General features: G+C 40.4%; 2 protein-coding genes across 3 annotated transcripts; one reads left to right on the forward strand and one right to left on the reverse strand.

The window, feature by feature from the left end:
- Positions 1–788: 788 nt before the first annotated feature.
- On the reverse strand, positions 789–9,715 carry slc1a8b (solute carrier family 1 member 8b). The gene is made up of 11 exons (XM_080479480.1): positions 9,342–9,715; positions 8,202–8,281; positions 7,460–7,675; positions 5,447–5,489; positions 5,134–5,347; positions 3,961–4,060; positions 2,584–2,817; positions 2,288–2,482; positions 2,054–2,188; positions 1,786–1,936; positions 789–1,621 (listed from the first exon to the last, which is right to left on the reverse strand). Exons 1-11 carry the CDS (start codon positions 9,504–9,506, stop codon positions 1,475–1,477), a joined length of 1,680 nt encoding a protein of 559 aa, XP_080335606.1. The 5' UTR covers positions 9,507–9,715; the 3' UTR covers positions 789–1,474.
- Positions 9,716–13,756: 4,041 nt separating this feature from the next.
- On the forward strand, positions 13,757–20,733 carry LOC308119776 (receptor expression-enhancing protein 5). Of its 2 annotated transcripts, none has more exons than XM_080479964.1 (6): positions 13,757–13,869; positions 13,987–14,119; positions 17,319–17,412; positions 18,784–18,922; positions 19,774–19,942; positions 20,135–20,733. In XM_080479964.1, exons 2-6 carry the CDS (start codon positions 14,005–14,007, stop codon positions 20,170–20,172), a joined length of 555 nt encoding a protein of 184 aa, XP_080336090.1. In that variant the 5' UTR covers positions 13,757–13,869; positions 13,987–14,004; the 3' UTR covers positions 20,173–20,733. The 2 variants fall into 2 exon arrangements, with proteins under 2 accessions (XP_080336090.1, XP_080336091.1); XM_080479965.1 differs by having other exon boundaries at positions 13,821–13,869; positions 19,774–19,964.
- Positions 20,734–22,035: the final 1,302 nt, after the last annotated feature.

Consider the following 22,035-nt stretch of genomic DNA (forward strand, 5'->3'; position numbering starts at 1 on the left):
CTATTCCAGACACAAATTTATTTCTGTTTTCCATAAAATACGCCGATAGAAACGCGTGTGTGTGTAGGGACACAGCACCTGTAGTTGGTGGAATAGCTTCTCGGCTTCAGGGTGGTTTTGTAGTGCAGTTTTAACATTAAAGATTCCAGATTAGATTCAGCTTCCCATTTTGAGTTTGCATGTTCTCCCTCTGTATGTGTTGATTTTCTGTCAACCTCATGGCTTCCTCCTCCTACATTCTCATGTCATTTAAAACAGTTGAATTAAAGGTAGAAATCATATTTGAGTTTGATGAAATTTGAGGGAAAATTGCTTCAAAATCAGATATAGCTGGAGCCGGCCAATCATGAAATCTGGACAAAGGTAATTGTGCATGTGAATTCAGGTTGAAGTTAAAGCCACAAGTCACAAGGTTCAACCTTCTGAAGAGGGAGGGCGAGATGGAGAGGTGAGGCGTTCAGGGCCAGAGAGGGGCCTCGCAATCTAACCTCACTCAGCGCGCAACAACGTTAAACTTCAGTTTGATAAGACAAAGATGGCAATCTTGTACAAAGCAGCAAATTGATAGTGGGAAAAGAGTAATGGGATTCTGCAGAAGCTGCTTCCCTCCAAAGTTTCCCTCAGGATCTCAAACCGTTTAACCTTCAGGAGGTGAGAAGCTGCTTGATGGGGATTGCAAATCACTGAATCTTGTTTTCATTTACATTTTGCTCATTGTTCTGACTTTCTGGAAGTGGCGTCAAGTATCGTAAACTTAAGTGTTTAAAATAAAACTCTCACAGAGCTTTAATGTGGCAGTTTTTTTTTTATTAGAAAACAAACACAAAATTAAAAGTACGTATAAAAACAAATATTCTTCTTGTGATTTGTGTGTGCAAGGTTTATGTCAATATACATGTCAATACTTTTTCAATATCTATCCATAAATACCTTGTCTAATATAGATGAAGCATATTTTGTTGTTGCTAGTTCACTGTCAGTTTCTGTTAATGTCTTTCAAGTTCTCAGCATTATCGTGAAGACTGAGGTCATGTTAAGGCAAATTAAAACCTTGACTGAAGTCAGACCTGGTACCAAACGTCATTAGGACAGGCCCACTGTGAATCTCGTCACCCTGGACTTAAAAAAAGCACTAACTAATACAACAGCATGTCTGTGGATACATTTGAAAATTGAGGTTACGTGTGAATCGTTTTTTGTTTTTTTTTCTTTTAGCATTTTCTGCTGACATCCAGTCAAAACTGAATCGAGACAATGTCAAGTATCAAAGGTTTCTCTTCATGGCACAGGCAATATACATTTAAGCCGCTCAACCCTGACACCACAAAATACTCGACTCGTTTAGTCTCATTTAGGCCAGAAACCAAACTTGATTTAAACTGGACTAACAGAGCTTCAGGTTGTGCCCTTGAAGGTGAATCTCTGTGTGAAAGAAGGCAAAGTCCCTCGTCGTCCGTCGCGTAAAACAAATGTCTCAGACTTGGCAGAGGTTGTAGCAGGGCACAGGTTTCTCCAGCACGTGGTCTCCGTCCACCTCGTAAACGTAATCGCAGCGATGTGCGATCAGAGGGGCATCCGACATGGCCACGCTCTGATTGCCACAGGACATTACTGTGTCTCTCTGTTGGGGGGGGATACCAATGAGAGTAGTCAGTTTAAAAAAAAAACAACAATCCCAAAGCTAACTCTTATTTTATACTGCATGAATAATACATTTCCCAAAAGTGTCTTTTATGGTTGCCTTGAGTTTATTTGACATTGTAACGAAGCGAGGTCAGTCCTTACCCGTCTTTTGACATTTCCGTTCTCTGGTTCATCAGTAGCTGCTGCAGCTGCGGCAGCGGCAGCCCGGTCAAAGTCCTTCTTACATAGATGAGCCATAATCCCAGCAGCCAAGGCATCACCGAGAACGTTGATCATCGTCCTGAACCGATCACTGCGGAAATAAACCAGGAAAGAAATGCATCACTCCAACAGCCCTCATAAAAAACAAAAAACGAAAAAATAAATCCCTCATGTGTTGAGTATATGATTGTCTTTTCGTGGTACTTACAGAACCCAGTCGATGGCCACAATCAGGGAGATGTCAGCAGGCGGCAACCCCACAGAGGTCAGGACAATGACCATGGTGACCAAACCTGCCTGGGGAATCCCAGCTGCCCCGATGCTGGCTGCAGTGGCTGTTATACTGGTGAGAGAGAGAGAGAGACGGAGGGGTGTAAATAAGCTGATTCTCATCACAAAGGGCAAATCAGCCCATTATAAGACTGCAGCCTGTCTCACTCACCTGATGGTGACCAGTTGTCCAAAGTCCAGATCGTACTCGTTGACCTGTGCAATAAAGATGGCGGCCACGGCCTCGTACAAGGCCGTTCCGTCCATGTTAATTGTGGCTCCCACCGGCAGAACGAAACGCGCAATCTGCCGGTCCACGCCACAGTTCTCCAGGAGACACTTCATGGTGATAGGCAGCGTGGCCGAGCTGCACACAGAGAGGACGGCGAAGAAGGTCAGCATAAACTCTGACGTTGTGCAGATTAAGACGTCGCCACACCGGGGCTTCAATAACGATGAAAGCCGTACCTGGACGACGTGGCCAGTGCGATGACGAGAGCCTGCAGCAGCCCTCTGATGTAGGTGAAGGGGTTTTTGCGTGTAAAGATGTAGTAGAAGAGAGGGAGCAGGATGAGGCCGTGCACAAACAGGCCAGACAGCACAGTGATGAAGTACAACCCCAGCTTCTCTCCCAGGTGGGCTGGGTCGTGCATGTCCAGGATCTTTCCTGCCACCAGGAACACAATCCCAAAGGGAAAGTACCTGCATGGAGGAGACGAAGGAAACGCAAGGAGTTTATGGTTTGTTTGTTTGTTTGTTTGTTTGTTTGTTTGTTTTTTCATTTTACCATGAACTATTTTATTTGGTGACACAGTAACAACTTTCTAATCACTTTCTCGTGTTCTGAACGTGAGAGTGAGGTGAAGCATGTACATTTAGAGTTAATGGGGTGAGTTTTCACCATCAATGTGTATCAATGTCAGGTCCGCAATAAAGTAACTTGAATCACTCTGAAGATTACAACTTGATCTCTTCCTGTGGTAGAAATAATGTAGCAAGACGTGGGGACATGCAGACCAGAAGGGAGTGTATCCTCCCCGCCGCCGACTAAATTTGAATCAGATTGTTTTGGCATTTTTCACCACATGATAAATACGACTAATTTCCTCCTGCAAACAAGTCCATAGAACTCATTAATGCACATTTGCGTTAAATTTTTCACTTTGATCATTTTTGCATTTGAATTTCTGGCTTTTTTATTTAATTTTCTACAGCCCGCCTATCGTGTAAGATTGGATGAGCCTGTGACAAGCAAAGAGTTTGAATCCTCAAACTTAATTCTTCATGTCTGAAGAGGCCGTCTGTTCTGACCTCAACCCCAACACCTTCAGGATTAATCGCGATGTCGACTGTGCGGCAGGCTTCATCGCCCAGTACCGGCTGCTGACCTCTCTAATGCTCTTGTGGCTGAATGGGAGTAAATCCCAGCTCGTGAAGACGCTGTTATCATCGCGGGCTCATGCTTTATGGCTTTGAAATCACATTTAGATTGTAATGTACAGGCTTCTGTCATGTTCACATGGTTTTGAGCCTTCAGATTAGACGGTTCTTCACTTTCAAAATTAATCGCCTTTGCTTTCATTGTGTCCTGGCACTAATCTGGCTCAATTCACACAGATGTAATCCAAGAGCAGACTCATTAGCTCAAGTGAGGAGTCTTAAGGACAGGTCAGGCAACACCGGTGACTCCTCTCCATGAGGCGGTGGGGTTTATTTTTAGACCTAATCCGGCCCTGCTGTCGACTGCCTTTTATTTTAGGATGCATGTTCGTGACACGGGGCGCAGTTTGTGAAACCATGTGTGTGTCTGAGTGTGTGAGTGTGGTAGAGAAAGTACAGGCTTACCACATTGCAGCATTGATGATCTTCATGACGCACTCGTTGATGCACTGGCACACGTTAACCAGTGGTGCTCCACGTTCTCCCATCTTCCCCAGCAGCAGCCCTGAGAACAAACAGGCACATGTTGTGTTGGAGTTGATAGATACAGTATTTGTTTACCTTATAAAGGGCTTTTTCAATTTGCATCATTTTAAAAGATGTACAGTAAAACATTTGTATTGATACATTTAGTATTTTTTCATCTCTGTAGTAAAAATTGTTAGGAAATTTGAAGCAAATCTGTTTTTTTTTAGTTTATTTTTTTTTTTTGCAATCTTCTCCCTCACACGCTCACATTCACTCCTACGGGCAATTTAAAGACAAAGATTAACCTCAAACTCATGGTTTTGAATAGAGGAAGGACAAACTCTACACAGAAAGCTCCCAAACCTTAACTACACCACCACCCTGCATCACTGTTTAGATGATTTCCAGTCATGTTTCATTTGCTTTTTATCGTGTGATATCATTTTTCAGCCTTAAGTTGCATTTTTTTTTTCATTTGAGCCTCTTTTGTTTGGGGTGGAGTAGTTTCCACATGGTTGTCCAATAACATTAGACTTGCATAAACAATTCTGCTTGACTGATTTGATCTGACAGTAACATTTAACAAAGTGCAAAAAAATAAAGAATAAAAAATAAATGTCTGTATTTTAATCAAAGAATTGCTACAAAGAATTTGGGGTGAGAAGCCGGGACCAAACACCAGTTGCCAGTTCATCAGAGAGGAACACAGAACTTTAGGGTTACCAATTCATATTAAGTACATGTGTTTAGAATTCATTACAAAACGGACAGTGAGAAGAACATGGAAACTCTACACACGGCCTAAACTTGTTCTCACTGCATCACTGTGTGGCCCTTAAATACTGTCATTTTAAACCCAAATCTAAAAAAAAAATTGTCGTAAGTCGTGCGACGAGAAGCAGAAAACAAGCATGAAGAAATCTGTTTGATAAATTGCCAATTCAAATAATATCAAACAGTGAATTAATTCATCACTCATTTATAAGATATTTGTCAACATCCTGTCCCTCACTGAGTCTAACAGCCTATTAACTTTGAAGATGTGTTATGAAAGTGAATATTCAGATGTGACGAGAAGAGGATTGAAATTTTTTGTCAAGATGGTCTTACCCATGGTGGCTGAAAAGATGACGATTCCCAGTACGTTCATGCCTTTACTCGTACTGGGAACGATTCTGTACTTGAGGTCAGGTGCAGGGGTGATCTCCAGGAAGACCGGGTGGCCCAGACGAGGGTTCTGGTAGTCGGGCATGACATACACATAGTTGGCCTGAGACTCTTTCCCGTCATTGTTCTGCACGATTGGGACTAAATCTGTCCGGTACTGGAAGTGAACAGAAGCAACACAAAATTTCTGTTATCATTGTGGCTCACAAAGGATGTTGTAAAGGACGTAAAGCCATTTTCTTTTTGTTTTACTCACCTGCTGAAATGTTGCTTCAATTAGATTTGATGGGATCATGTTTCTGTAATAAGCAACACATTTCAACAAAGTCAGAACATACAGTCCAAAATGCTGCACTTTTATAGCATTTGCGTTCATTTCCGCCTAAACCCTTTGCAGTTGTTTAGCACACGATTGCAATACAAACGTCCAAATTCATCTTTGAACATTTGACATGGCACTTAAGATTAGATTTGTCAACTGCCTTAACATGAAGAAGAAATTCTTGAATTATTGAAGAAGAATTGCAATGAATTAATTTGTCACAATCGCTTTAAATTATGCCAAAAGTGATGCGTCTGTAATAATTTTTGAGTTAATTGATTAATCAGTCACTTTAATCTGTGCCTTTTTGTGCATTTCTAACTCTGCCAGCCTGGTTGTCAAAACACGTTGTTAACGTTTCTGTTCAAAGGTGCACCATAAAGCTTTTATTATTATGCAATTTAATTTTGCACACCATATTTTGTACATGGATCACTATAGAGTTTGCTGTTTTGCATTCATAGGAGGAAGCCTGTACCCCTTCTCCAGCGCACAAATAGGTGCAATGTCTCAAATGTGGAATAAATGTGCAACTCAGGTTCGTATTGCTGAATGATGGCTCTTTAGTTTTTTCACATGTTGACATCTTAGGAGGGTCGCAGGGGACATCGGGAATCACCTACAGGGACTGTATTTATACTGCGTACGTCAGTGACACGGGCAGGGAGCTTGTCAGACACGTAAGAGGACTGAGATCCACACCTCACCACAGCTCACCAATTAACTCAGGTTAAAGAGGAAGGTATTAGTAGATACTGGACATGGATGGCCCTGCAGTAAGCCTAAGCACACACCGCAGACTGTGGACTTGGACTCACAGAGCGTAACTGCCGCACAAAGACCTTCTGAGAAAGTTCAGGCTTAAAAGATCACAATTAAGAATCTCCATATTCTTAGCCAAACTACTGCATGGTAGTGACGCTGCAACAATCCGGGGAGGAGTTCCTCCCACCTTTTATGCACAATACTGAAATGGACCATTGGTGGCAGCAAGTGGGTTGGTAAAATTGACCTCTTATCTAAACGAGTTATTAGCCTAACATTTAATATAGTTCCATCGTTGATTTTGCTTCCAGTTACCTTAAATATTGAACACTTTTGTGACCGTTCAACCAAGGATGTCATCATTGCTCAACTTCAGTAATTTTCTTGTGAAAGCTATTATATCAGCCCCCGGCCTCATGCTGATCCGAAGAGATTCTCAGAGATTTTGTGCTTAGGTTGCTTCTTGTCTCTTTGGATGGGGAAACAAATTGGATCTGTACTGAGTTTAATTGGCCTGTCCTTGGTTTTCCCAGATTGTGAAGGCTGTTATGTGGCAGATCCGGATCCTTGAAAGCACAACACTAACAAGATAGAGGGGGCAAAGTCTAGAATTTCTTGATAAACCGCCGTAAAGAAGATTTTCTCCAGTGCTCTTATGTTTTAATAAAACAAATCCTTTGTTATGATGAAACTTATTGCAGAGATCCATGCTTTTTCCAGGTTAAATTATGTTTCAAATCGATGATTTTGCACCCGGTAAAATAACTTAATTCATATTTGCTTTAACTACTTCTGCAGTCTCGATATGTTTTAAGTTGTCACTCACATTCATGCACACACTCATACACCAATGGTGGAGCTGCCCTGCGAGGCACTCATCTGCCATTGGTACCAAGGACATTTTGACAAATGATCAGGCAACTTATTCTACCAACTGAGGCCAAAACTTACTTCTAGTTGCCAGCTGCACACTGCACTGATATGCAACAAACAATGATATACAGGCAGCAAGTGTGACTGATTCCTCATTGTCTCTTTCCTCATGAAAGGAAAGGTGCCATTAAATAAAAGGACAGTCATAGAGCTCAGATGTAGTTAGTTCTGCTTCAGTTTCTTTGCTCAAGAGCACTTTGGTATGAGCGTGTTAGTTATGATGGTGGATGTGTCTGTGTGGACATTAACCTGATAAGGTCCAGCAGGGCATCAGCAGAGGTCATGACAGGCCCCGAACTCGCATGGTGACCGTCTTTGTCTGAGCCCGATCCTGGGTGAATGATGAGCACCAGCACGATACCGACGATGACGGCGATGAAGGTGGTCCACAGGTAGTAGGTGATGGTCAGGACTCCGAGCCGACCGCTCGCCTTTGTATCCATGGCTGACAGGCCGGACATGAGACTGGATGTGGAAGTAAGAGGTTTCATTGATACTGAACTGCATCATTGGTTTCATGTTATTCTATTACTTTTACAGTTTCACAACAGAATACTAATCAGTTTTACTGAGCAATTTAAATGTTTAAGTATAAGTTAGCTGCATTTTGCGGTTTTTGCTGTATCATGTAGAAATGATTCCTCTTAAACCAAGAAAAGATGCAATATTCAAGATAGGAATGGTAGTTTCAACCCCATCTTTCAACTGCGTTATGTGTATAGTATAGTACGTACACAAATCTGCTGCAATTTCAGTCTTTGATATAATATATGTTAAAGCAAACACCTGAGGAATAGCCGGAGATGGCATTAATGAAATGTCACAGGACATATTTGAAGTGACAACTTCAGCACGTTTTCTGTGTGCGTCATTAATTATTGCTAAATGCTCGACTGGAAAACCCCTGACCTCTCACTTGTGAAGACAAATCATCCCTCATATATGTGTTTGACATAAATAAGTGGGCTTGTTCCCCCCAGACGATTCCTACCTGGAAGTGATGAGCGGCAAAATCAACATCTTTAACATCCTCATCAGGAGTTCTCCAGGAAACGAAAAGTAAATCTTGGCCTGTAAGGCAGGGAAACATCACAGATGAGTAAAGCTGAGCGGCTGAGTGGTTGATACCATAAATGTATGAAACAAATCAGTTTAGCGAACAGCAGAATTAGATGATGATTGTATTTTATTTAAGCTCAAAAAACCTTTTTTAACCAATAAGTTCATGTCTTGAACCTTGAGGTGTATAAATGTAAAAAATAATCAAACATGGCTGCTGCTCTTATGATACTAGACCAAAACACTGTTTTTGAAACTTTAAGGTAAAGTGGAAGTCACTGCTTCAAATGTTGCATATTTCTAATTGATTCAATGGCAAAATAAAATGTTCATCTTTGATATTATTTGATATCATTGCCTGGCAGAGGAAGTTGCAGCCGTTCATGATCCTGCTGCAAAGCACCCTGGTGCTCCATGGTCCATTTAGAGCATCTTACATCACAGTGACTTAAAGCCACCAGCATGGAACATTTGTGCAGATATTTTTACATCTCTCATTAAATAGAGGAGAAAAACACTATAGAAAGAAATCTATTTTTCAAATGTACTACAGTAATGCTGTTTTCATATTAGTAACATGAAGCCCCCTTAACTTTTTTTTGCTGCTAATTCACAGAAACAAAATAAACACTGACATACAACTAAATCTAATATATTTTGAATTAATACATACATTGCATTTTCTTGATCACCAACCAAAACAATTGGCTGACAAACTAAACCATAATTCAGAAAACTGAGATCAACAGTGTTGTAATATTCAACAAATTCACTGATTGTTTAAAGCACTATTATTGGTTGCGTAGTGATATGGAAACTTGTTGCTGTAGGAACAGCTATGTTTTCTTTTTCATTTTCACTTGTGACACACTTTTCTGCTTTAATCTGTTGTGGACGCTCTTGTTATATAACTAGGTACAGTGCATATAAAGTTCAGACAACAGTGCTCCTGTTACACCTTATAGAGTTTGTTTTCACAGGTTTCCTAATGTGTTGTGTTTGCCTACTGTTAAAAGAAGTCTGGCAGGTTCAAGTAAAGTTGCTCTACGTCCCTTTGGTTTTGCATCCATACCTGTGTGGAGAGGTTGAATGACCGGAGGAAAAATCCAACCACGCAGCCAGTCACCACAGCAAAGACCGAGAGTGTCAGCAGCCCGTTCCTTATGCAGTAGTCCTTCACGCACTCCCTGACTTTCAGGGAAACCAAAGATTTGAAGAAGTTCTTTAACATCTCCATCCTAATGCAGACTTGCACAGACCGTATCCGAACAGCGCCCCCCCCCCCACCCCCTGAGAGACCACCGATATCTGGATCCCTGGATCCCTGGATCCCTGGATAGGTGAGATGGATCTGTATGTATCCCACGAGATCTGAGGAGGAGGAGGACAGTGTGTAAAACTGATCAAATGTGTGTCCTGTCTGACAGTGAGGAGCTCAACTCGTCTGAAAGAGGAAGTACTGCCCGAGGTATTCTGGGAAAAGCAACAACTAACGGGATTATCTCATTCCCATGTTAATCAAAGGTCCTTCACAGCCACACAGGCTTATTCAAGAGACAAAAGACAAAACCTTGGTGCTGATTAGCCCCCTCACTCTCATGAGTGATTAGCTTCCACCTCCCAAGTCAGCCCATTCATTAAACAGGTACATGCAAGCTGACCTCTGTGACTTTAGCTTTCCTTCGGGGTCACAGCAACAATGTCCTTCACGAATATGCCTTCAAAAACCCACACTACATACTTAAATATGTATAAGCCAAACAATATAAATTGTCACTGCTTTTTTTTCTCCATAAGGACTTTTTGACTGTCCTTCATGTTGAACTGCGCTGGCGAGATTATCAGTTCAAAGGGCAAAGTTTAAGACATGTAGCGTCAACCCCTGTAGTTCAGGAGTTCATCCCCTTGTCACTTTCTTGGCTTTGAAGGATACTGTGACGTTGGGCTGTGTCAGCCATTCAGGGATCAGGAGGTGTGCTTAGAAGCCTTAACATCAAGACACGTCAGTTTAATTAGTGAATAATGACTTGTTGGCCCGGCAAATCAGCGTAAAATTAACCTGCAGGCTACGGTGGGAAGCTTTTGTTTGCAACCAGTCTTGGAAAAGAACTACAATTCCCATCTCACTAACATGGTGTGCTTTACTTTTTAAGTCAAATGTAATCTTTTTATATTTTAACATACATAATAAAGAAATATTAAGGTTTTAGTTGAAAAAAAAAATTTGATGTCAGAATCAAATACAGCTTTTCACATAAATATTTGCATGTTATTGTCCGTGTCTTGTTTGCATGCTTTGTTCATTCTGTATTCTGTCCATACCTACATCTGTTGACGTCACAGAGTTCATGCCTGACCCAGGAAGAGGACGCTTTCCTGTCTTGTACAGTTTGTCAACGTCATTTGTAATTAATCCAATAACACTAAGTCCTTGTCTGGAACAATGGACACAACAAGAACAATGAATGACACAAACATTTTGGAATGAAAGGTTTGACTCTAAGGAAGCATATTGCATTCACATGACAAAATAAAAATTTACTTTGTTTTTCTGAATTAATGACATAATTATCTCATAATTCTGAGAAAAAAATTATTTAAAAAAAATTTGGCTCGAATTTTCTGAATTAACGAGTAAATGGTTTCCTGAAAATAAAAATCTGTTCTGTTTTTCTGAATTTATGAGATAATTATCTCATAATTATGAGGCATGAGCTTTTTACCTGTATGCAGTACTGCTGAAAATTGGTCAGGCTCTTTAACAGTGCATGATTCAAAGCTAACAGGGTCAACATATCAGGTATTTACGTAGAATTTGAATGTTGCATGTAAATATTGTGTCAGGAATAAGGATGGGCAAAGCAGTTCTTTAGATGTTACTGAATCATTAGAACTAGTTCATTAAACAGAGTTGTTCAAGAGACCTTCTACCTGGAATAACACACACCACTGTCCCATTAATGCAGAAAAACAGAGCCAATTTTTTTTTTTAGAAAACATAATCTCATAAATTCAGAAAAACAGAGACAATTTTTTTATAACATATTTTCTCTTATAATTCTGAGATAATTATCTCATAATTCTAAGATAATTATGTCATTAATTCAGAAAAACTTCAAAAAACTATATATATATATATATATATATATATATATATATATATAAAAAACGCCTCCTGATAAAAAGCTGCACTGTGTGGTTTTCCACCTGTACATTAGAGAACAAGAAGAACCTCCAGTGAGAGGTGAGGATGCCAGAGCACATTATTATGAGAGCACTAAGTCATCAAGTAACAAGAAGGTTGTGGCTTCAAATGTGGCACATGCTTTTCTTTGTGGATTTTGCATGTTCTCCCTGCATGTGCCTCTTATTGCGTCCCACAGTCCAAAAACATTCATATGGGCAATTTACAGAACATATGTGTTTTTTTGGACGGTGAAAGGAAAGCAAAGTACCTAAGACAAAGCATGCACTCACGGTAGAAGACTTTTACACAGATTAGAACTGACAGTGTCCTCGCTGAGTCAAGTCATGTGGTTGTGGTTTCTGCTGTGTTGACTAACAGATCTGAGTGCTGCTGTGTCGAACTCACATGACTTTAAAATTTCTCAGCTCACCAGAACATGAGCTGATTAGGAGAATCCTTTTCATTATGAAGGTTAATTGGCTAATTGTGAAGTTCAGTGGTGACTAAATTCTCCATAGGTGTGAATGTGACTGTGTCTCTGTGTTCACCACTTGACAGGACGAGTGACGGGTCCAAAGTGAACGCTGCCTTCTCCCATGATTGTGGGTAACAGTGTTTCAGTGAAAATAGAAGTCATAACACTGAGACCCACAGCTGTACAGTCAAGGTGCAGGACAGGACGCTGCTTACCTTAATAAAAGTACCAACGCATTCTGCAAGTTGCAGACTACTCTTTTTTTCTTAAGATATTGCAAGTTGTTAATTATCGATTTTGTGGAAAGTGCAAGAAATGTGAACAATTGTGTTGAAGTTGAAGGAAAAGTTTGGAGTTGAGATTTATAGGGTGTTGTCTTTTTACTGATCAGGACAAATTGCTCAGTGATCTGAAAAGAGTTTGACACCCCGGAGCTGCTGCAGTTGCCACATCCTGCCCACAGACTGCATGAGGTACTTCCTCGTTCTTGTTCCTCTTTTTTTGGGATTCTGCTGCTCCCTTATCTATCCCCATATCACCCTATTGCCTGCCTCCTTGTCTTCTGTTACACCGACCATTACATGTCCTCCTTCACTATATTCATGAATCCTCCAAGAAGTCTTCCACTTCTGTCTGCCTGGCAACTCCGCCCCCAACCGTCTTTGTCCGATAGTGTTCATCCAATCCTCTTTCTCTCCTCTGCACATGTCTGAACCAACTCAGCTGAGGCCTTTCTAGCTTTATCTCTAAACTGCTCAACCTTAGCTGTCCCTCTGATCTGTTCTTTCTAAATCCTGTCTATCGTGATCACTCCCAATGAAAGTCTCAGCATCTTCCTGTCTGCCACCTCCAACTCAGACCCCTGGCTTTTAGACAGTGCCACTCTCTCCAAATCCATACATAACATTGCAAAGTCTATCCTGCCTACACTCGTTTCTCTGCTTGTGAATGCACTGTCCAATGCTCTTTTTCCACTTGCATATTTTGAGATTATATCATATATCATATAATATTATAGCATATCGCAATAATGGAAAAACAAGTCAATAATTTGTAATAGTTGTTACTCATGTAAAAGGTCATTTGCATACATTATGACATACATAGATATGTATTCATCAAACAATCAAAAACAAATGTATAGAAATATTAGTTTCACATCCCAAAGAGGCATCACTATAACCTTATACAACAGTAACACAAATGTCTATTTGAAGAATGTGAATGGTTTGAAGTTCCCTGACCTCTCTTATTAGGTAGAGCTGGGCAAAACTCTATTGGAATGCAAGATATCATTATTATTATTATTATTATTATTATTATTATTATTATTATTATTATTATTATTATTATTATTATTATTATTATTATACTTTTGTCATGTACTGCAGAAACTGCTGCATTTTTGATGGCCTAATCGTCCTCAAGCCTTTGTGAAAATATGCACATATGACAGAAGTGGTGAAAAATGTTATGTGTTATGCACTATGACCATAGCATATAACATTGTTAGCCACTTCTGACAAATGTGCTTCTTCACATGGTTTAAACTTTTTAAAATATTTAAACTTTTAAAAAAAAATTTAAACATTGAAGTGGATGGGAAAACTTCCACACTTCCGTAATATATGTCTATGAATGAGACCTTCCCGCTTGGTACTTTTTTTTTTCTTTTTTTTTTTTAAGAACGTTATTGCACAAATGGGGAACGTCCAAACAGCGCAAAGAAGTGATTTTCCCACTTGGTACCTCGCGCAGTTCCCAGCTGCGTGCATGCGTCATCAGCCCGCACGAGTGAAACAAAAACCGTTGTTTTAATGAGCAGCAGCAGTCACCTCGCGGAGCACTGTGATTGGTCTGTGTGGGACCTCCAGGCTCCGCCCCCCCCGACTGCCAACCGGAGCCCGTTGTAGTCCAGCAACAGCGGGCCACCAAGCGGTAAGTTTTGCTGCGAATTATTAAGACAAAAGTTTTGTGGAGAAAAATGCTGGGTTTCAGTTAAAACTCATATCCGTCGATAAAGATAACGCGGGTATTATTCTGTTTTGGCTACAGGCTGAAGAAGGCCGGAAAATGAGTCAGTTCAAGGAGCGCTTCGTGGCGGTGCTGCACGAGAAGAACTTTGTGACAGATCAGTTGGCGACGCTGGAAGGGAAAACGGGGGTGAAGAGAGAATACCTCGCCCTTGGTATGTAAAAAAAACCAAAAAAAAAACCTTAAATACGGATTAATAATTGTATTTGATGATACTGGCACCCTTCTGGACTTGGTAATGGTCTAACAACGCCTTCTTAAAAAAAGTTGGCACACTCGTTAACTATAACCAGACGGGTGAACGTTTGCTAGTTTTCGTAGTGACACTGGAAGTCGCCACACTGCAGCACGAGCCTTTTCACTCCGGCTTCACGACCTGACTCACATACCAAAGTCCATCCAGATCGGAGCTTCACGCCACACCACAAGATTAGATTTAGTGCAGAATCATTCTAACGCACTTATTTGATTGAACAGCTTGTTGCGTCCCACATCAGCCACCAGCTGGTCTCAGGGGTATTTATATCACCTCCTGAAATACTCAGTGCAATGCAAAGATGGAGGCACACTATAAGGTGACTGATAATTCAGCTGCAGGCTGCTCCTACTACACTGTGCTTGCTTTTTTTTTTTTTTTCCATGGAGGAGGTAGTTTTGATACTGTTTGCACAGTAGATGTCAATTAAGGTCAACCCCCCTGCCAGGCAAGTGTGATTGTCTGTGATGCCACTCAACGACAGGAAACATAAAAGACAGGCTGACCTACATTCAAAACCACCGACTTTACACAGAAATGGTCCTAACAGATGACTTCACAGCCGAGCACTGCGATGCCCTTCAAAACACTCATTTCAAGACGGCAGTCCGTGTGCATTTTACAAGCAATATGTTTATTTTAATCTACTTTCACCTGCTGCGTATTGTAAACATGTGATTGTATAAACTGTTGGATTTTTGCATCATACTCAACACCGAACAGGAACTGGTCAAACATCAACACCTCAGAAAAGTCACAGTTTACTGATTATTCCAGTTGCAATCCAGAAAAAAGCTGAACAAACAAAAACTACACTATTTAAGTCATAATTTTGCTCATCATTTTGTGAGACTTTCTTGTTGTTTATCTGCAATAAACTATGATGGACTGGTGGCATTCAATAGTAATAACACTACTGGTGTCTTTCATAGAATCAGATGTTTCTACTACTTGTTCTAGTCCATACATATCTCAGTCAGATATTTCAGCAATCCTGCCAGCTTTGATCATAAAAACAATGATCTTTTTGATAACCCTCCCAAAATCTTGATGCATTTGTATAATTATTTTATTATCATAATTACATCATATTTCATTAAAAGTCCTTCAAATGTGGTACTTGGAGAAGTGTGACTACTGGATGTATAGATTTCACTCTTGAACAAGAGCCTGGCCCGGAAGTTAGAGCATGCAGTATGACTGAAAGATCGGGGTTCGATTCTCACTGCTCCTTATCTGACATCCAGGGTAAAACCTGTTGCGAGTCATACACAAAGATTTCATCATGAGTTGGTGTCAATGTGACACAAATCCTCAATTATTTTGCATCGTAAAGAAGCAAATTGTTATTAAAATAGTTTACATATTTTCTGCACATGTCATGCTCTGCTGGAAGAAGGTGTCCTGGGAGGCCGCAGCCTTTCATCTGATACTTTTGTCAAATAAGTTTGGAACAAACCTGTACACGGAGAGTTGGTTACATATAACACATTCTCTCCTTTTGCATCGCAGTTAAGGACACAAAGCTTTATAACTGTTTTCAGTTAGGCTGAGGAGCATCTCAAGTTTGTGCTGACTGTTGTGACACTCTGAAGTGCGAAGACTAATGTGCTGACTGGACTCGAAAGGCTTCATCTCATGTGTGTTGGCAACCAGCTGATTAGTAGTTGCACTTGTTTGTTAGCTTCATATTTTTAGAGCCAGATTTGTTCCTTCGCTCTCTAAACATAACAATAGGCTGCTTTCATGTTTTGAAGATAAGCAGAACTGAGTAATTACATGACTGCATGATAACTTCTGTGTCTTTACATCCATTCAACAGTCAAAACATCAATGTTTCCATTGTCTTTGGACCCTTCAGGAGTTCCTCTTCAGTTTTTGTGCCAAATAACAGACTTTATATGTTTTTTTCACTACAAAAAGGTGTTAAAAACATTATCACAGCTTATTTAAATTCATGAGCTGATGATGGGTTCTGTAAACAAGGGCACTCTTTTACATGCCTCCGGCTACCAACATTTCAACTAGTTCTTCCAGTTTTGCCTCTGTCGAAGGAGACTGGGTACACAGTGAGGCACGTCGATATTTGAATATGAGCTGTGACAAACATATGAGAGCGAGCGAGCTGACAGTCGCTGCAAGAGAATCAAGGACTTTTATTGCTTCAGGTACTGTTAATGTATCATGTTTGAAGTTTGTGAAAGTTGAATTCATCAAGTTTTGCTTAGATTTGAATATGACATTTCCTCGCATTGAGTGCTGGTTGTAGATGAGACAGCACTTTTCCTTGTGGCTTGTATGACTGTTTTCTTACAGACAAATCTATGAAAAGGATCTGGAATTTGTGGAATTGGACATTGTTATTTCGATCTGAACAGGCTCTGAGCAAGATGAAGACAATTAGAATGATTTTGATGAGAACTTACTCACTAATGGAACTGTCGAAGCAACAATAGTTTGCCAGACTTGAGTGAATTTGCTGTTGCGTCAGCGTCTTACTATGAAATAAGAGCAGGTTGTTTAAGCCTCTGTGGGATTACACTAAGCAATGCACTCAAATTCTGTTGTTGTAGTAAGCACAAAGCTCCTCCACCCACATATTGATCAACCGATTTCTTAAAACTTTACTTTAAGAAACTTTTTTTTAATGAAAAGAAAGTGCCTAAATGACATATTTTGTAGTTTGCTGATTAAGTACTGCTTTTGGTGTTTGATTTGAATCCTTTCTTTGTCTTGTCTGTCACTGTGAATGTGTTCTGCAGAAGTCCTAGTTGTATAAACTGTATAATGGAGTGAGAAGCTAAGGCTTAAGGCTTCCTGTGTACAGTACATTTAGGTTTTTTTTGATGGATCACTGTGGTATTTGAGCCATGTCTCACATACATGAGGTTAAACTATAGTTCCTCATGACTATGTGACTCTGGCTTTGTATGTAGTGTTTGACTTGTCTTAGTACTCCTCCTAATCCTGCTACTAGTCCGTCCTGACATCCTGCTTTCAGGTAAACTCTGACAACAAAACAATTTGACTTGACATTAGTAGTGTTTGTAAAGCCAGTGGATAACCTCGCCCTCCCCTCTTCTTTCTCCCTCTGCAGGCATTCTCTCTTTTCTGGGACTCTATCTTCTGTTTGGTTATGGGGCCTCGCTGCTCTGCAACCTGATTGGCTTTGTCTACCCGGCATATTTCTCGTAAGTATCTTCAAAAAGTTAGTGCCACCCTAACATCATTATTCCTTTCTACTGTTTTGCTCATCGTCATTCCAGATCATATCAGAGCTACGTAAGAGACACATATTATTGGAATGCAGTCACTGTTAATTATTAACCCAATGTCATTTATGAGCTTTTCCTGCTATGAATCCTCATAATGGGTTTAGTGGAAAAGGTCATTTTCCCATTTGTATTGCAGCAGAAAATCTCCATGCTAGAAAAATGATTTTTTGAGATTATTCATTTTCAGCATTCAGTTCAGCAAGTGACATGTATATCCTTAGCACCATTACAGTTGTCTTTGAGCATATATTTCCTCTTCACAATATGAGGTTGTTTTGTTTAAAGGCAGTGTTTCCATTTACCAGCCTCTAATCCCGTTGCCTTGGCTATGTTTTCGGCTTTTGCACCGTTCATCATTCGATCAACTTCTCTCCCAAGTACTTCACCTATTGCAATTCTTCTATTCTCTCCATGCATGTCAGGATTTTCTCTCCATCTCTATCTTGACGTCAGGCGAACAAATCTCCTTTCACTTTATTCTCTCACCATATTGAAGCCGAGACTGGAATTTCAATTTTTATCCAGCACTTCAAAAGTCAATTTCTCATTTCACAAGGCAGTCGCTTCTGCAGCGTTATGTAATGAAATCCAGATCCATAGAAGCACTGACAGAGAGATGGCCCAAGAAACACTCCAGTTGGCAGAACTGAATTCCTTTTGTGTCCATGGTTGCTGAAAATTCAAGTCTAAGTTGACAAAAGGTGAAACAAATCACTGAAAAGTTATTCTGTAGGTCAACATCACAAGCCAGGCAAACCAAGCATCTAACCTCCACAACCACGTATCAACTACTAGTACTTCCTTTCCCTCATTACAGTTTGTCCATAAGACACTTTAGCGTTGGTGTGCCAACAGCCACTAGATGGCAGCTTTGTGCAGCCGCTGCCATTTTGAGACTGAACAACAGGCAGTAAAGAAAGTGGAATACCCGAGATCCTGCCAGCCATAGTTAAATAACTTGGGGTCTGTTGTAGTTTAAGTACACACCAGGATTGTTAGATGTGAAAGACTTAGGGGAACTGTACAGCTTGCTCTCAACTGTTTTCATACAAACCTCACTACACAGAGCCTTCGGTTGAACTCAGAATCTCAAATATAGCACGAGGTTTAGGAGGGGAAGGTTAAAGAACAAAATCATCCAACCCTTTGAGTCAGACTCTGGAACTCCAAACTGCTGCGTGTCTGTGTTGATTAACTAGGAACAGGGTGACTTTCGGTCTCTCCTGCACTCTGAATGTTGTGAGCTCCTCCGTCTCCTGACACTAATATGTGTGGCGGTCTGTCCAGCATCAAGGCCATTGAGAGCAGCGTTAAGGAGGACGACACGCAGTGGCTCACCTACTGGGTGGTTTACGGGCTCTTCAGCGTTGTTGAGTTCTTCTCTGACATCTTCCTCTTCTGGTGCCCATTTTACTATGCTGGCAAGGTAGGATGATCTCTTTGGCTTGTCGAGTGTTTTTGTTTTTCAAGTGTTTCTGACGTCTGATCTGAGTGTGGTAATAATGATCAACCAGAAATAGGGCTGGGCAATTCGGCCTTAAAAAAAAAAAATATATGAATTTTTAAAGAAAATTTCGAGTTTTGATTAAATTTTAAATTTTTTATTCTCAATCCACTTAAAAATGACTGCAGATATCAGATATATTGTAGGAAGTGCAACTTTATTGCTGTGATGGTCCTCAGAGCTAAAATGCATATTAACAATCCCAGAACAAAAAGTAAATGAGGCTCAGTCATTCAACAAATTCAAGCTTTAACCCAGGTTTACCCAAAAGTGCAAAGTCAACTACGGAAACCCACAAGGGATGGTGGAACGGAATGCGAAAAATACCCCAAAACCCGAATTTGCAAAATAAAAAAGATTTTTATTGCCCAGCCCTAACCAGAAGCTGTTCACACAGCTGATGACTGATTTCTGTAGACCTTGCAAACATTGCACTCTGGTGGACATGTCAGGTAAAAGCAAACTGAAAACGCAATCTGCAGTAGAAGCCTGTTCACACATTTTTGTGTCTCACGCGAAAATGTCTTGTCATGTAACTTTTTCTCTTGATAGTTACAATTTCCAGGTACAAAGTAGATTTTATGCAGTTATGAAAGCCTTTCTATGAATTTCTGCAAAGATCAAAAATGATTAATAAATCTAGATACATACTGCATAATGTTAAGTTGAAAGGGAAACTAGGACGCATACATCTCAGTCTCTTACAGCCGACGCGACTTTTAAGTTGCACATCAGCATGATATGCGAGATCCTGAAGGTTTTTCTCTCCCCAGTGTGTCTTCCTGATTTGGTGCATGGCTCCGGTGTCCTGGAACGGCTCTGAGATCTTGTACAAGCGCGTCATCAGGCCGTTTTTCTTGAAACATCAGGCCACGATGGACAGCGTGGTCAGCGACCTGAGCGCCAAGGCCAAGAACATAACTGAAACCGTCACAAAGGAGGGTGAGATACCCACTGTGTACATGCAAGTATAGAGCCATATTCATATACTTTATGCATGGCAGCAACGCACTTACGCTCATCCTATCACAGATTAACACCGTCAAATAATTTCTTCTAATACAGTACTATTCTGTATCTCCCTTTATGTCTCATCAAATTAAAGTTTTGTTCCTTCTCTTTTTGTCCCCTCAGCTGTTAACCGAGCTCTCAACCATGACAAGGCCCAGTGAGAAACATGGAAACCCTGTGTGTATGAGTGACTGAGTGAGGGAGCGTGTGTGTGTGTGTGTGTGTGTGTGTGTGTGTGTTGTTTGCCTTTAGTTGTCCCGGTACCTGCCATGATAAATGATGTTGAATGCCCCCCCCCCCCCCAAACATTTGGTGAGGTGAAGCCAGTTCACAGCCGCCGGTACTACCAAGAACTTCTGTGAAACTTTTTGTGTGTGACCTTACTCTCTGTGACCTTATCAGCATCAAAATAAACTGCACGATGAGCCTTTGTGACAGATTCCTGAGGTTAATAACACAGTTGTTATAACAGTTTGCCCTCGAATATCTTCAACGATCATAATTTCTCAATCAAAAAGTGGAACCTGATCGAACTGGAGCCGTCATTGGTGTCTTTGCTCTTTTTAGCCTTATTCTGCCTCTGACCAGCCAGAGTTTAACCTCTGTTTGAGTCATTGTGGATTCTGTCTTTAAGAATAACTGGACAACTTTTTGTCTTTTTAATGTCTTAAATAATTTATAATCATGTACCGATGAAAAATAAAAAGGATTCTTGAACCCTATCGAACTGGAGAACTCGTGTTTCTGTGTCTGGATTTCAACTGGCTCATTTCTCTCTCTGTCTTCTGGAGCCTCTCACAGTGGGAGATGGGATTTTATTTTGTTCAGTTTACAACATTCATGCACCAGTGATTTATGTGATTTATTTTTTTTATATATTGCAAAGGTGAGTTGTGGAAGTTTTATTTCTGGATCCATAACCTGTGTAGATTGATGCTAGTTCATTTTACAACAGATTTTCTTTTTTAATTGTTGAACTTAATTGTGTTGCTTTGTTTTTAACATTTTAATTGTATGTATTTTTTTAATATATACATTTTTTCTTTCTTTTTTTTTTTAATCTATCAATATTTCTTTCAGGTAAGAGTAGCAGTGTGTTTTTTGCTGTGGTTTGTTACCAGGAAAATGTCAGTGTCATCATTGCACAGCGCCTCTTTTATCCCTCCCATCCACTTGATCTTTTGACCGGTCACCATCAAGTACGTTTACCAGCATTCAGACAGCCTAACCACCCACGCATTAATTTGTGTTTGGCTCCGCCGTCACGCTTGAAGGGCTCTGAATGGGAGGCCTTTTGTGTCTGTGCGCTGGATGCAATGCATGGGAAATGGTGGACGGGGTCGGTGGGACGGCCACACGTCGTCACCGCGAGAGGAAGGCACCCATCTGGAAATGACTGCTGCTGTGAAGACGTGTCTGCCAGGCGTTTGTTATGTACGCCCCCGGCCACTGACAGCCGACAGGTTATTGATTTAACAGAAATGGGAGCCAGAAACCAATTATTGCCGCATGGTGCTGTGAGGGTTTGAGCCAAAGTCTTAAATTGAGTGTGGGGCCAGAGATGAATGCAAGTACAAAATGTGTCCAGTATGTACAAAATATCACTCAACCGTTTTTTTTTTCTTTCTATGTGTAATCAAGAATAATGAATCCTGGTGACTGGGTAAAGTCATAGTCTTCATGCAGCACCAGCAGGCCACAATATATCCAAAACATTAGTGATTTCCAAGTGATAAATTTTGATCCTCCAGCCCAAAAAGAAGCACTGAATTCACTTCAAAATTATAAAGTTATTGAAATGTTACTTCCATGTACATATTGGGTTCTTTTTCTTGCATCAGCTTATTGTTTAAAGTCTGTTTCTATAAACGCATATGTGTTTTTTATTTGACTCGCACCTTTTGCTTGACTATTTCTGGAGTTTTTAGTTTACCTTCTTCACTTATAATACATTTTTCTTCAACTAATGAATTAAAAGCCTGGGGTCAATCGTTCATTAGATTTTCCTTGTAACATTCTGTGCT

Source organism: Lipophrys pholis (genome assembly GCF_963383615.2).
Source record: "Lipophrys pholis genome assembly, chromosome: 14".
Taxonomy (NCBI): domain Eukaryota; kingdom Metazoa; phylum Chordata; class Actinopteri; order Blenniiformes; family Blenniidae; genus Lipophrys; species Lipophrys pholis.